This window comes from Numenius arquata, chromosome 3 (genome assembly GCF_964106895.1).
Source record: "Numenius arquata chromosome 3, bNumArq3.hap1.1, whole genome shotgun sequence".
Classification (NCBI taxonomy): domain Eukaryota; kingdom Metazoa; phylum Chordata; class Aves; order Charadriiformes; family Scolopacidae; genus Numenius; species Numenius arquata.
In genome coordinates, this window is record NC_133578.1 from 54,320,792 (window position 1) to 54,337,596 (window position 16,805).

The 16,805-nt window shown below is 39.4% G+C and overlaps 1 protein-coding gene across 1 annotated transcript in view; it reads left to right on the forward strand.

Annotated features, from left to right (window-relative positions):
• The first annotated feature begins 428 nt into the window (after window positions 1-428).
• Window positions 429-16,805, forward strand: part of MATN2 (matrilin 2) — a 65,455-nt gene continuing 49,078 nt past the window's right edge. Inside the window, exons 1-2 of the mRNA XM_074145827.1 lie at window positions 429-596; window positions 14,716-15,285. Of these exons, the coding sequence (XP_074001928.1) occupies window positions 443-596; window positions 14,716-15,285 (724 nt within the window). The 5' untranslated portion in view covers window positions 429-442. The remainder of the gene's footprint in view (window positions 597-14,715; window positions 15,286-16,805) is intronic.

Consider the following 16,805-nt stretch of genomic DNA (forward strand, 5'->3'; position numbering starts at 1 on the left):
GATACAACAAAAGGAAAAATAGATAGATGGAAAAATAGAGCAATGTGTAACAGTTGGGCTGGACAGACTGAAGAATCTTGCATAAAATCTCTTTATTAGAGAGAAAATACTCAGAATTTTGTATTCTGCCAGTTCCTTTTCTTGCTTTAAAAATACTTGATTATTAGAAATGATTGTAAAGGTCAATATATTTTAAATGTTAACTGTGAACTTCAACTAACAATGCTTAAAAACACTATGCAGGGTCTGATAACTGCTGCTTCAGTATGTAGATCTTCTTTCTGGAAGGTGTTGGTCTTGTTGCATGCCAGTGTGTCTGCATGTGTGTATGGGATGGGAGGGACGCGGTGCAGCTGGGGGGCTGACATGGTTACAGGGTATCTTTTTGTGTAATCAAAGTTCTCATCCCCTTCTCTCCTTTATTGCAGTTTCACATCCTTGAATGTCCCTCTATTTCCTGAAGATGAAGAAAATGATCGCATGCTTCTTTCTGCTCTTTGGACACACTCTGCTTTCCACTGTCTCTGTCATGGCAAAAGATCTCCCTGGAGGACGTTACACCCGAAGAAGGGATGTTAACTCACAATCTCGACTAGGTAAGTTGCCAAAAAAACCCCAAAAAAACCAAACACTGCCACCAAAAGCCATCTCAAATACGAATGATAAAAGGCATGAGCAACTGGCCAAACCTTGGCTGATCCAGTTTATAATAAAAAGGAGATTGCCATTTGCAAGCAGGAATAGAGAATGTTTGTTGAACAGTTAAGAGCTATTGAAAGAAGGTGTTTACTTTTGGGGTACTAGATCTACTTTATGTAAGTGGCATGAAATAAATATTTTTTATAGGACTGTTATCTTGGAAAAAAGACCTTATTTTCACTGTTTAGAGAAAATAGATATTGATTCATGGAGGTTCTGTCAAAGATGCCTTTTACCATGCCAGCAAGTTTTAGCTGTCTATATGTATGTGCTGTGCGTAAGGATGATTGCACAGAAGTCAGTGGCTGTTGAAATGGTGCTTATCATTACATTACTTGATATTAATCCCTTCTTTTTCTCAGGTTAATTTTATTTATAATGAGTAGCTCATTTTTCCTGAGGGCAAGATCTGGCAGTTTCAGCCTGTGGCTGTCATATTTTAAAACATATGGTTAATCTCTCTCTTATTGATCATTGCCTGTATGTCATCAAGCAATTTGATGGTCAGCTTTTTCATGTGCTAACAGTTCGTGACTTAAAATCATTTTCTTTTGCTCATTGTTTAAAGTAATTGTCAGATTATGAAAACGTAGCATGGATGAGGTTCGGACATGACCCATCATTAGGGATTCATGATGCACATCAATAGTAGATCTAATCAGATATCTCTCTCCTGCCACTGGGAGATGTTAAGTGGCCTTCCTCCCCATAAAGGTCACCTAACCTAGGTGAACGTGAGGAATGTGAAATGTCCTGAAGAAGATGTATTGGGAAGAAAGAAGGAGAAACAAAGCCAGAACATGGGAGAATGGGTGACAGAGAGGGGAGCACCAGTTTTACCAGTGAAACTTCTCCAAACAAAACATAATCCTTTAAATATGTAGAATTCCATAAAGTACCATTCACGACCTGTCCTTTGTTAACTTAAAACCATTGATTTTCAATTCCCATAGAACAAATTTAAGCCAAATGACAACACATTTCCCTTTTTTATTCATCTTTCTCAAAACTAATAGATGCAGTCTTGAGACACTTTGGGTTCTGATCCCAAGGTTGAAAACCACAGCTTTGGAGATCTAGTCCATCAAAAAATATGCATGTGGAACAGCAATGAGAAATACCCACATTCACACCTTACTTAACCAGACTCTCAAACTTTCTAAAATCCTAAATTCTAAAATGTGATTAAATAGCAGCCCCTCCTGAATATTTTAGGGCCCCCAGCAAATACCCTAGGCTTATTACTTTAAGAAATAAACTACTTGTCTCTCTAGAAAAATGAATGCAATAAAGGTGTCATGTTTCTCAGCTTGCCTTTTTTCCCTGTGATGTTAAAAATTGCTTTTATACCCTCTTTTTCATATTTTAAATAACAGAAAATATATTAAAAGAATTAGCACTCACTTTAAATCAAAACGTATAGACTAAATTATTTCTTCTTTCAAAAGCCAAGCGATTTGTGGCCTCTGCATTTGGAAAACTCTGGATCCCTATTCAGTTTGCCATGTGCAGGATGCAAACAATTCTGGCAGCTCTGGCTGTAAGAACCTTTTCAAGACGTTAAATGATGCAAGAAACTTGGGACATTCTCTGATCCAGCCCAGAAAAGTACGTGGCAGTTTGGAGTCAGACTCTTGGGCCTTGCATTCTGTTACAATAAATTAGGTCACCTGCTTCAAATTCAGCAGCACATATAAAGAGTGGCATGGTTGAAACGTGCCTCTCTCTAAAGAACAGAATGTGTAAAATGCATGCCACCCTCTGGAAAGCTGCAGTGTTCCTTAAATGACATGAGAAAGAACGGAGCCAAACCATGATCTCAGTGACATCAAGTCTATTGACTTAATAAAATCAGCCCAGACTTAGAGCAATTTAACAGAGATCAGAAGCTGTCCCATTCTGTATAACATGTATATTATAAATAGTGGTGGCGATGACAGTCACTGCTGTTGTGGAAAGACTTGGTTCACAGGCAAAAGTGAGTATTGTAGCTGCAAAGAACCAACAGATACCTGGAAAAGTAATAAAAGTTCAGGTTGGGATTTTTTTGGGGGGTGGAGTTCTCTATGTTTTTAGGGCTAAAATGAAGGATTATGCTATGTAAATAGTAGTAGCATTAAAATAATTTTATTCCATTTTTTTCTTCATATTACCAATTTTTAAAAAAAAAGTGTATTGCTGTGGCAACTCTTTACTGGTAAAATCCTAGTAGTGGCCATGTACAGAAATAAAAGTCCTTGCTCCAGGAAACTGACAACATAAATAAGCAAAATGGAATGGATGAAAAATCCTGTGGGATTTTACATAGAGATAAAAGTATTTTGGGATCCAACTTTAGGAGGTTTTAATTTTTTGGCAGCCATGCACTAATTCTGCATAGATTTCTTAATTGCTGTGTTAGGACTAATAGCCTATATAACAAAGGTTTCAGAAGGAATGAGCTGTCTTTTTTGTGGTTTTTCTTATCCCCAGTCTTTCTGCTAAACCTTGATGTTGTCTTGATTTGGCAGATCTTTACATCACTTATTGTTGTTTAACATGATACCTACATAGCCAATTATATATATATCATTAATTATATATAACTAATTATTTCCATTGAAGATCTGAAATCTTTTGTGCAAGGGTCCATTGAACCATAAAGTTTGGTCCATAAAGTTTTGGAACTCTGTGTGGCCCTCGAAAGCCAAACTGCTTCGAATAGGTTTGGCTTTTCAGGCTTTTCTTTCCTTAAACGTTGAATCAAACTTAAAAGTATTTTAAAATTGTCAATTGTGCCAATTTAATTAAAGTTCTTAAAACTTTCTTAAATCTTGTCGCATATTAATTGTGGAACATATGTAGCTGGTTTAGAGTTAGAAAATAAACGTGTATTTCTCGTAATAACAGAATTTGTATTAGATTGCTGGAAAATAATGTTTTAGTGTAGTGGTTTTATGTCTTAAAGGATCGTTTCCATAGTCCTGCAAAATTGTGAAATAACAGAAAGAAATAACATGGTCCATTTGTCTTTCCTGTAGAAGAGGGCGGTCACCTCTCTCTCCCCTTAAGTGACATATGAACTAAATTTTGCCTTCTCTGTCCACTCATCAGTAATTTGATCCCAAGTATTGGCCTTATCCTGATTCCTTAAAGGAAATTAATCTTTTTGTTTAGAATCTTCTCTTTTAAAGGCTTTATCAGAGCTCTGAAGAGTTTTTACTTCGCTCTCCAGCAAAACCATTGTTCCTGCTGAGAGCAGCTGCTTTGTTAGATTACACACAGATCATTGAGAGCACGGTTTGCCAGCTTAGCATTAGTTTTTGGATACTAAAGAAAAGCAGTAATGGAAATATACTTGGCTGCATGGTTTTAAATATAAAATTATGTCTATTACATTACCTAATTCCATTCAGATATAGCTGAAATGGACTTCTGCACCTCAACGATCTAATCAAGGGCTGTGTCAGTTGTCCAGAGTGGTGTTTCCCACACTGTGATTTCAAGGCCACGGTCAGAGGTCCACAGCGCCTTTCAGCAGGTTCCATGCTCAGAAGCAACACGTACCCAGCCCTTGCAAGATGTAGCTTTTTTGGTGTTTGACAATGGGGGCTTTTTTGCTGGAGGGCATTTGGGACCTACGCCATACTGCATCTTAATCATTTATTATAAAGCAAGGCAAGGCAAAACTTCAACATTGTGGAAAAAGCACAAGTTTTTATGTGAACTCTGTTCTTGTAAACTGGGCATGTATTTCATGTAACATGGGCATATTTCTTTGGAAAATTCTGAAGCAGATGATGGGAATAATTAAATAAACTGTAGAATAATATTCTAAGCAATAGCATTTCTTCTGTTCCTTAGCAATATAAAACATGAACCTACCTGTTTTTGAAAAAAGACTATTCATGCGAGGAAAAAACCTCATTTAGGGGGTATTCATTTAGATACTACATGATACCAGCGGAAAGAAACTACAAGAGATAAACTGGTACTGCACAAAATTGAAACAGAGAGGGAAAGGGAGGCTAAGAAGGAAATGTACTTGGCTCCTGTTCAGTAGAAACTGCTGCTAAGCACAAATGGCCCTGTCTGTGTTAAATTATATTTTGCAACAAAATATATAATGATTTATATCTTGGTTGTATGTATATGATTCCATAATAATATGGAAGGAAGTAACATGAAGTACACAGAGTGCTCACTAAATTTGTGAATCACTCGCTACAGTCAGTTATTCCAAACATTTCTATAACCAACCAAGTTCTTAAACTTGCATGTATGTAACTTTAGGGCTCAAGATCATTATCAGGTTAACCATTGTGGGTTAAATTTTAGTGGCAAATCAGAGGGGAAAATATGTGGCAAAAGTGAATCCGGTCCATGACGCTGCTGTGCAGTGCAGGTAAGATTTCTGTTTAGTTTTGGTTGAATTCATTGTGCATTTATACACTAAGAGCTGGCCAGAGATCACCAAATCCTGCTAATGCGGACTGCTGAACCAACATGGAATGATAGCTGCTGTAAGAAAATCATTCGCAGCTTCAACGTGTGTATGTGTTATTTCTTTACATAAGTGCATCCGTGCCAAGTGTTTTTGTCCTCAGAGACGTTAAGTAGACTCATTGCAACTGAAGTATGCATTGTAATTGAAGTCAGAATTGTGTCATGGTAACTATATTATGTGTTTGACATACTATGCTGGCATGGTATTTGGGGAGATCAAAAAATATTTCAGACAGCAGATACAGGCAAGAGGTCGCAAATTACATCTTTTGAATTAGCATGTGTTAAAATATAAGCAAAATCCTTTTCTAATTAAAAGGTAACTAAACTTTTATAAGGATACAATGTAATCAAATATGTATCAATTTAGACTCTCTCTAACCAAACCATAAAATTGCCATAGAAATATGGCAATATTTGGAAAGAGAACAAAGCATTTTACAGTCTGGTAAATCATCTATTTCTTCCTTCTGAGGTGGATGGGTAGGTACATCCTACAAACATTGTACCTCAAGGCAGTATTAGCAGTTGTGTGCTTTGCTTCCCAGTAATGATTGTCTCAGTAGCTGAGAGGTCTCCTGTGGACTTTATGCCAAGTCTTTAAACTTCAGCTTTCATCTTAGTCTCTCAGCTGTTGACCTCTCCTCTGCAATAGCCATTGTCCATTACCTACCTGGCTGGGGTTCAAAACAGCAGAAAGGTTGCACTTGCTCAGACCACCCCTCTCTTTTGGATTGCTGGGGTTTGTTCGCTCTGGGAGACCCTCTTTCTGTGGCTCTGAGGCTTCGTAGCTTGGCTTGTGTTGAGGCTGTGCCTCCCCAGCCGCTCACAGGGGTCCTGGAGTCCAAGAAGATGAGCCCTGAACGGCGACCATATCCCTGCCTGTCCAGTTGTTCCCTGAAGAAGCTACTATCATCCCCTAAGCAGGCCCAGCTGATGAGCCATGAGGGCTAACTGGGACCATGACAGACTCCAGAGATTTGTGTCCTATGCTGAGTATGCTCATCTCCAGCCAGCTGTCATGGAGATCAGAAAGTCTGGATTTTGGTCTGTGTTGGCAATTTTTAACCTCATAGCAACATTATGCTTGCCAACTTCCTATTTAGTATTTGTTATTAGTTTTCAAGACATATGTCAAAATAGCATTCACTTTTCAGCTGCTTAAAGGACAATTCAGTAATTAATGTTATACGGGTTATAATTCTATTTCTAGCAGCACAAGAAATTTTCTGTTTCAGCAGTATTTCTTTAACGTGTATTTCCTCTACCAAAGCCTCGCCTCGCCTCTCCTCTCCTCTCCTCTCCTCTCCTCTCCTCTCCTCTCCTCTCCTCTCCTCTCCTCTCCTCTCCTCTCCTCTCCTCTCCTCTCCTCTCCTCTCCTCTCCTCTCCTCTCCTCTCCTCTCCTCTCCTCTCCTCTCCTCTCCTCTCCTCTCCTCTCCTCTCCTCTCCTCTCCTCTCCTCTCCTCTCCTCTCCTCTCCTCTCCTCTCCTCTCCTCTCCTCTCCTCTCCTCTCCTCTCCTCTCCTCTCCTCTCCTCTCCTCTCCTCTCCTCTCCTCTCCTCTCCTCTCCTCTCCTCTCCTCTCCTCTCCTCTCCTCTCCTCTCCTCTCCTCTCCTCTCCTCTCCTCTCCTCTCCTCTCCTCTCCTCTCCTCTCCTCTCCTCTCCTCTCCTCTCCTCTCCTCTCCTCTCCTCTCCTCTCCTCTCCTCTCCTCTCCTCTCCTCTCCTCTCTCCTCTCTCCTCTCTCCTCTCTCCTCTCTCCTCTCTCCTCTCTCCTCTCTCCTCTCTCCTCTCTCCTCTCTCCTCTCTCCTCTCTCCTCTCTCCTCTCTCCTCTCTCCTCTCTCCTCTCTCCTCTCTCCTCTCTCCTCTCTCCTCTCTCCTCTTCTCATTATTTTATCCCCCTCCCCACCCCCCCCACCCCCCGCCTTTTTTCCCTTTTCCTTTTTTTTAAAAGTAATTTGTAAGTTTTCCACAAGGGGGAAAGAATATCTGCTGCTACAGAAAAAGCTGTCACATACTAAACTGCAAATGCTCTTTGAGTTTCTGAAATTGTTTGTTACAACCCCCACAAATTACTGTGAAATACCATTTCTGTTTGAAAAAGAGTTTGCCTTGATGATAATTCACTGAGTAAAATTGCAAACTCTGGTTTTACGTGTATATTCTCAAAGAGCTCAAAGCCTCCTCTGTATGTTTTGTCTTGAAGGAAGACCAGGCCAAAAGAAAGAACACTGAACGTTCAAAAGTGTGGTGGTTGTGGCTTTGTTGCAGGTACTTAATAATTAAAAAAGCACATACGTGTGAAATTAACTTGAAAATCCTGGAAACAGCATTTGCATAACTTAAGGAATATCTTGTTTTATTGGCATGAGTGGGTAATCAGACATTATTGTGAGTGAAGACAACATGCCTTTAAATGGCTTTGAAAGCTAGAAGACCCCGTCTGCTTAGTTAAGTACTGCTGAGGTGGTAGAAATAGTGGAATGCCAGTGGGCATGATGTCCCACGTGTTTTGGGGAGCAAGGGGAAATGGTGTATGGCACTATCCCATGGTGCTGTTTCTGAAACTGTTCTGGAAAAGAGTCTAATAGTTAGACTGTTACCAATGGATAGAAATATGTGGTTTCAGGTCAGCTGATCACTGAGTAATGTTGAGGTTGCTAACAGCTTTCCCCATAAACAAAGGCACAGGCAGCTTTTAAAAAAGTGTGGATACGAGTTTTTAAAACGTTAAGCGAATGTCCTGAAAAGAAACAGCACAAAGTCATTAAGATCACATTTTTTCACTAAATTTTCTACACTTCTACTACCAGCCATTTACTTTTTCTCTCTGTTCCTTTTCTAACAAGGACTTGTGTGTCCTTCCAAGAGTACCCCAGGTAGCTCAAGCAAAATAGGAGTTTTCAGATCTTCAAGGAGAAAGATACAGAGACCCCCATTCAGCCACCTTTTTTTTTTTTTGGTGTTGGTTGTGATTTGGTGTTTTCCAGATGCGTGCAGGAAAAGAGAGTCACAGGCAGAGTAAATGCCTCTACGCTGTCTGTGGGAGCTGGATTCAAAGTAGCATTAACTGTGTGGACTAGGAGGCCATCATGGCACAGAAAATTAATTCCTCTCCTCTCCTGGGTGTGAGCTGGGCTCAGCTGAGAGGACGTAACAGGGTTTCTGTTAGGAAGAGGTGGGTAGATGCTGATGCTGCTGGGACTGGTGTGGGGGTATCAGGATGCACCATCCTCTGTCCAGGTGCTCCCCAGCCTGCAAGGGAACGCAACCCACTCCCTGGTCTTTCTGACCATGAAAGATGGTTTGACTCCTGTTAGGAAACCCAGCAGTTTCCATCTTGGAACAGCTGAAATATGCAAAAAGAACTAAGAAACTTGAGAGCATCCCTATACCGTACTCTGGCTTGATGCTGGGGGCAACACCAGTCTCAGTAAAGAAGTGGAGAAATACTAGAAGTCAGTTTGGGGACTTTATATTAATAATGACCTTGATATTTTGGAAAGGATGACAGGAAGGGAATAGAAATAGTGAGGTGAGATGAGAACAAGGTAATGAACCCTCCCATACTGGCTGATAATGAAGCATTTGCATGTAGAAGGAAATAGAAATCTGTGGACATGAGCCTACTGCTGTACAGTTCTCTCAGAAATTTTGGAAGTTCAGAAAAGATTTTGTCAGAGGAATAAAGAAATGTCTGGAGGCTGTGTTGCGTTTAGAGTGTTCCCAGATGAAGAAATTTGTAAGGAGGAATGTGTGAGTTGCCAAACTCATAATGAATCTTTGGGTTAGGGCCAGAGGTCCATGACTTTGGAAAAAGGCTGAGAGCAGGGATGGGGCCATGGAGTATGGGAACAGGTCTTGGACACAAGGTATGTCCCAGAGCTGGTAAGAGGTGGAGTGACCTGCAGACCGGCGTGCAGTAGGTATGCGTGCCAGGAAAGGGGTACTGAGCAGTTTCTAACGTTTACTTCAGGAACTAGGTATGATTATATCTGAAACGCACCATAACCATCCTGTGCTCTTCTTTGAATTAAAATGAGAAAAAAAGAAAAGGAGGAAGTTAATTTGTACACAATGTCTCACTAGAGCCAAGAAGTGATTTGACTTACTGCTGTTCTTCATTTAATCTTGGCAACAACCACAAAATGTGTTTTCCAAACAGGAACAATGTTACAGTAACTGCTACATACTTCATACTTGATCTTTGCAAATGAAGCTACTGCAGTTTCCTAGAAGGTGTATGCAGGTAATACATGGATATATCTTTCTTCCCATCAGAGCATTTTGCTGTTGGTATATTTATGAATTAATTGCAAATTAATGATTGTATGGCAAGAAGATTAAATCTTCTTGATGAACTGAGAAATTTTTTCGAAATATCTGAGAACTTGTCAAACCCAATCTTTCTTAGCTAGGGAAAAGCAGAATTCTGAACTTTAAGAAAAAATATTTGACACCCAGCAAGTTCATACATCTTGAAACAAATTTGGTAGGAATTATACCGAGATTTATAAAGAAAGAAGTTGTAAAGAAAACAGAGGCAAGTAAAGGTGAGGACTAGAGGGAAAATGAAATAATAAAATGGCAAAGAAAGAAGAGAAATTTAGGAAGCAGTTTTATAATGTGCTAGCTGGGAGAACAGTTTTCTCCTCTTTTATTTAATTCTGAGTGAAGAATTTTGTTCTGTTACTCTAAGATAGAATCTAAAAATAAACCTAGTGTTATTGCTGGCAATGGCACAGGACATGTAATTTTTTGTATATACATTACTATGGAGTGAGCTAAGAAACACAATATATTGAGTCTTAAAAATGCCATTGTTGTATTGCCTGCTCAGGCAATAATTTTTCTATGATCTCATTTTTTTTCTTAACTGATCTCATCCTTCCTTTTTGCTTAAATTGTCTTAGTCTATAACAAAAATCTTCATGGAACTAATATTTAGTTGTTATCAATTACTTTTTCAATGTCTTAACTTTGCTGTATTATTTACCAAATTGGCCTAACCTGCTTTTGCTTTGCATACAGCAATAGCCTTCTTTAACAGTTATCCATTCTCTTGTACTAGGATAAAGACCTACATAACCAAATATGTAATATGCAGATTTAAAAAGAAGCATTAAGGAATCATAAAGATGTAGGAAAACAATAGAAAAAGAACTCATTTTTGAACAATCAATCTTTTCAAGGGAGCTGACTTGCAAAAACTTTTGAAAAATCACCATCGTAAAACTTGGGTCCCTTGAATGTGTTCGGTTTGAATGTCCCAAAATGGAAATGTCTGAGGAAATTAAACAATGCCAGGGGACATTCTCGGGCATTGGGACTCCACCACTGTTGTTGCTGTTAAATTTCTGGAGCTGCCTCTGGCCCACAGGCAGAGCAATCTCGATGTGTAGTTCAGAGGCTACAGTGGACAGGGGTTATTCTCAGTAGACAGTTTGCCTACAGCCACTCTGTTTTAGCGGGAAGGTGAGTTTAATACTGCAGATGCAGGTCAGTTGGCCTCTGAGCTTAGCTTGTATCTCTCTGGCACTGAGACCAGTGGCATAAACAGCCTGCTTCTGTACTACTGAACACCCTGAGCTTACAGGGTGGTTGCATCCACATTGCTTATTAGGATGGGTCCCTGGGTCATGATACTTCCCACATAATACCTGAGAATTGTTTGAGAAAATGTTAATTTTCTTAGCCTAAACAATACCGGGAACTGTTCTAATGATTTAACAGTCTAGAAGATTCAATTCCAATGCCCAGGAAAACTCCCTGGCTCTGCTTTAGTTATATTAAGGCAAAGTAACGTTAGTAAGAAGTAAGCTGAGAGGGTACAAACACACTCTCAGACAGAGACCCTGGGTGGGTGAGCTAAGTCAAAGCAGTGTGAGCTTTGTCAAAGCTAAAGTAGGGGTTCAGGACTGAGCATAATTTGCTTTGAGAAAGAAGCAGAGGAAAACCTGCAGGGATCAGAGAAAATAATTTAATGGAGTTTTCAGCTTTAGAGGAAACTAAGATGCTCAATGTGAAATATTCTTTTAAGCTCTGTTTTATGTATCTAGGTAATTGGATCCCAGCTGGATTCTTCCAGGGAGATCTGAAATTTCCTTTCCTTGTTAATTTTGTGAAGGTGGCATCACTGTAACTGTCATTTACAGACAAACTAGATATTGAGTGGAGGAGGAGAATGTATTTACTGTTGACTTGATCTTCATAGAATCATGGAATACCAGGTTGGGAGGGACCTCAAGGATCACCTGGTCCAATCTTTCTTAGCAAAAGCACAGTCTAGACAAGGTGGCCCCGCACCCTGTCCAGCTGAATCTTAAAGGCGTCCAATGTTGGGGAATCCACCACTTCCCTGGGGAGATTATTCCAATGGCTGATTGTTCTCACTGTCAATAATTTTCTGCATGTCCAATCTTTCCTTCCTTTCCTTCCTTTACCTTGCCTGTCCTTGTCTTGCCTTTGGATAATACAACTCACATTGAGGGTTTTTTAACTTTTGTGTTGGCAATACAAAACCTCTGCTGACTTAGAAACAGGTTTATGGATGAGTAGCTCTTTTCAATGAATATGTCACTTTTCATAAGAAAAGTGGAAGGGAATTCCTTTTGGGTACCAGGATTTTTGCCAAAGTTGTGAGAAAGTCCTGTGTTTAAATGTGAGAGCTGGTAGGAGGAAGAGGTTATAGTTTACAGGGCAAGTGCTGAAAAGGTATCACTGTAAATTTATCTGAGGGAATAAGCATTCAGATCTGTTAGTCATTACTGATTGCCACTCCTCAAAATACCACCCAGCTGGAGTTTTGCTTAGTAAAAGAGTTACACTTTATTTTTCACTCAGCCCATCTCAGCTAAACCAATATTAATGATTACAAGGTTATTAAAAATCCCCAGCAAGTCAGAAGACAGATTTTAAATACATTTTAATTTGGAAATGCTTAGTATTTCTGTAGAGAGAATTTTACTAGTGAAAGTAGTTTTGAAATATGCTGTAGTGCATTCAGACTGATAGATTTTTTTTTCTTAAGTAATTTAGCACAATGGGGTATATTTCTGGTAGTACTATCCATTAATGCCGTCCAGGTTTTTTCCCACCAAGATTCATGCCTGACTTCAAAATACATAACTGTCTCTTCAGGCTGGGATCCAAATCTTTATATTCAAATAAAAAGGATTCAAAACCATAGCTCTAGTTTTGAATTGTTTTAAGAGAAATAAAATAGCAGTCATTTTACCCTTCTCCCTCCTCTGTCCTGCCCCTCATATATACACACATATTCTTAGCCTTTTTTCTGTAATTATCTTTCTTTCCACTTGCTCTGCTCCCACAAATTGTATTGTATTGTGATCTTTGTATCACAACCATGCTGGAATATTTCATGTTATATTAGTAAAAATAATTAATAATTAGATGTGCCATTAAGATAATAAGATAGAAAATAGTTAATATGTCAGGATATCTGTATCCCATTAGAACTGGAATTTTGTTTCTGCTCAATTTGGCTTGCATTCAACATCCTCTGATTTTGAAAGAATAAGCAACTCTAGCATATTCCTACGCTTACGAATAAAGCCAGACTGTAGGCTGCACATGAATAAATCCAGGCAGTCATTTTCATTGTCATCAAAGAGCATTTTTATTCTATGCCCACAAATGTTCTTGGTAATCTATGAAAGAGGCCTCTGAGTTAACAAGTGAAAACAGGCATCTTTCTCACCCCATGCCTTGGCAGAAGCACATGGTTCGCATTCATCAGCAGTCACAAGTGAACTCATGTAAAAGCTTGTCTACAGACAGATGTTTTTCCAATTGAGTCTTTGATTGGCCCACTTCTACTTGTGCACTATGACATGACCTTTAATTATACAGTCAAATACTACTTTTCCACCAAGCATTTGCCTCATTCAGTGCACAAGATAGATGAGAGGGCACTGGGAATTGAATTGGGTTGGACAATAAGAGAGGTTACTGGTTGAGATTATCTCAGTTTAGTAAGATGAGGACGCTACCACAGTTTGAGGAACATTCTTGCCACTTTTAATCTTTCAAGCCAGGCAGACAAATGGTCAACTCGCTATCTCACAGTTTTATTCATAGCCACAGGAATTTAAGAACAGGAGCAGACACACTGATTGAAGCCATAGTAGGCAGTGTCCTGTCTGTGACAGCAGGCAAAAGTGAATGCATACAGAAAAGCTTAAGAACAAGGCAATACTACCTGCAGGTATTCCCCCGTGCTTTTGGGGCTCAGGAATTTCCAGATCTGGAGGTGTCCTTAAAGTAGATATTGAACCTCAGTTCACTTCTCTTCACCAGCATCCCATAAAGCCCTTTAAAGTCCTTCTAATCTTTTGCCATATGCTGCCTTCTGTGGCAAGGCTTGTGGCTCACCTCCACCTGCTCACCTTAAGCCTGCCATGTGTTGGCTTTCTGTGAATGGTCAGTCCCTATCCATTCTCATCACACAATTCATGCGTCTCATATTCTTTCAAAAAAGAAGGATGCTAAGCAGAAGCCAGACAATGTATACCCAGGGTCCCAGAAAGCTGGTAGCAAGCCCAGAAGGCAGCCAGCCTTCACTTCTGCTGTTACCTGTGATAGCTTGGGTTGCCCACCTTTGCAGTTGTCAGATGTAGACATACCCTGTGGTATTTCTGTTTCAGTGGCTTTTGGAAATTTTGGAAAAAAATACTGTTGATGGCCGAAACAGAAGATTCCAGGAAGTACGCGAGTGGTCTTTTTGGCCAAGTTGAGTGCCACTGCAGACAACAGAATTTTCTCTCTGATGCAGCCACAGAATTTCTGTGTGATGCTGAGCTAGTCCAATAGGCGAGACTTCTCCCAGATGGCCATTAATTATGTGTTTGAAATCATGGGGTTTGATTTGCAGAAGTGCTGAGCACTTACAGCTGCAGTTGACGTCATTGAGAGCTGTACTTTGTACATGCAAAGTGCTGCTTAATGCCAAGTTCTCTGAAAAATCAGTCTCTTCACGACTCTTATCGGTCACTGCAATTAACAGACACTTTTGACCTGAATTTCTTTGTGTTCTGTTTTCCCTGTTTGAAATGGAGGACTGATACCTCACTGCCTCATCGGAGTGTTAGATCTCTAAATTCTCAGGCAATACCACAAAAAGCATCACAATGCAACCCAGATAGTAACTATGTAATTCAGAATGGGTTTCCATCCTGCCTGGGGTATGAGGTCAAAATCTCAACAACAACAAAACAGGGTATGGCAAAGTATCTACCCATTCCACTGCCATTAGCCATTCTGAGCACTGATCTCACAAAAAAAAATAATATATATACTGATCATGTATAACAGGCAGCTTTTGTTATTTACTGGAGGCTAAATTTATGTTGCTCAAGTAGTCTTAGTTCTGGCATCTCCGATTTTTCATGTCCTTTCCCAGCACCTGTCGGGGTGTTTGTTTAGACAGCATGTTTGAGACATCAGGTCATCCTGAAGCAGTTTGCATTTTTAAATTCTTGTAAAGTATTTTTGTTTGCATTTTGCCTTCCAGAAAATACTTGCAACAACAAACCTCTGGACCTTGTCTTCATCATCGACAGCTCTCGCAGCGTACGTCCTTATGACTTTGAAAAAGTGAAGGAGTTCATTTTAACCATCCTGCAGTTCCTGGACATCAGTCCTGATGCCACCCGAGTAGGTCTGATTCAGTACGGCAGCACAGTCAAACACGAGTTCTCGCTGAAGACATTCAGGAGGAAGCAGGATATTGAGAGAGCAGTGAGGAGGATGATGCACCTGGCGACGGGCACCATGACTGGCCTGGCTATTCAGTATGCGGTGAACATCGCATTTTCAGAGTCAGAAGGAGCTCGACCTCTGAAGCAGAACGTGCCCCGAATTATCATGATAGTGACGGATGGGAGACCTCAGGATCCAGTGGCAGAGATTGCTGCTAAAGCTCGTAACTCGGGTATCCTGATTTTTGCCATTGGAGTGGGAAGAGTGGATATGAATACGCTGAAGTCCATTGGGAGTGAACCGCATGAAGAGCATGTGTTTCTGGTGGCTAATTTCAGTCAGATTGAAACATTGACCTCTGCTTTCCAAACTAAACTTTGTGGTAAGGTTTGGTTTTTTTTTTTTCTATAGATTTGAATGCATTGATGAAGGTAAAACACAGAAAAAAATTATGCATTGTAATTAAACTTTTTTTTTTTTTTTTTTTTTTTTTTTTTTACATGGAGCCTTATCTGTTAGAATATCTATATAGGAAAAAAAAGGGAGACTAGCCAGACAACATATAGAACAACGGTCATACATATGGGGAAAAACTAATTCTACTGCTAAGTGCCATAAAATGTGATCTAATTCCTAGTGGTTATATGCAGTGAGGCAAAAACACATATCATGATTTTCCTATTCATTGCATAATAGCAATAAATTTAAACCCCTCTGCTATTAGAATATTATACTATTGATTTTAAATGTGATCTCCCTTAGTACTGAAACTTCAAACTGATAAACGGTCTTTTGGTTATTAAAAAAATTATATGGAGTTCATGTATTCCTCTTCTAAAGTTCACATACTAATTCTCTGCAAATAATTGCCTCTGTGCATGCCTTGTGACTGGAAATGAGACACAGAGACATGGTAGTGGTTTTATTCCATCCATTTTAAATACAGAAAGTTGGGAAAAGCCATTACAGTGATATTACTCATTCATATAATGAAGTAAATAACATCTAATAGGTATTAATTTACAACAGAGAAATCACTTCCATCTGTAATTCCCTGGTAAGAAATTACCTTTTACAAATATCTGTGTATTTAATATAATTTTCTTTTTTATTTTTTCCTGAGATAAATATGAAACATCTTCATATAGATTTGGCATTAAGCTGAGGCATTTTCAGCAGAGTCCAGAAAAAAAATGCATGGTGAGACTGAATGCTCACTCATCTCTAGGGATGCTTTTGCCAGAAAAGAGCTGAGGCTTATTGTCAGGATAGTCTGGAGAATTTTCCTTACTTGGTCTTTTCCAAAATTGTTTCAAAGAGCAACAGGACTCCAGCTGAACTGCATCAGCACAAAACTCCATCACAGACATTCATCAGATAATAGATTTTTTCCTGTTTCTTCCTTGCCATATTATTAGCTGGCGTAGTAAGATACATTTAAAAACCAAGAAAGAGTAAACAAAACATGGATTGCGAGTTTTAATGGAATGAACAGCAAATGCTTCAAAACTTCATCTTACTGCATTTTTTTAATTGTGTTTTAGAAACAAGTCCAGTACAAATAGCACTTACTAATTTTTTTTTCTGATTAGGCAGTGTCCTGTAAATGTATTAGAGTTTTATAGCTCACTTTTAATTCAAATACATGTGATCCTCAATAAAACCACCCCTCGGCAGATGGAGGAGTATGGAGGTGACAGAGATTGATGCTGCCTCCTTTTCTCAGGGAATGCCTCCACAACATTTGCTGTGTCAGGAACTGAAGGTGAGATCCAAAAGCGCACTTAAAAACCCAAGCCCAGGTGCAACAGAGAATTTAAGCTGTTAGGTTCTTATGGATTTCAACTTAAGGGACTAAGTTGCAGATAGAATCCTTTATATTTTATTGAGTCTGGGCAGCCT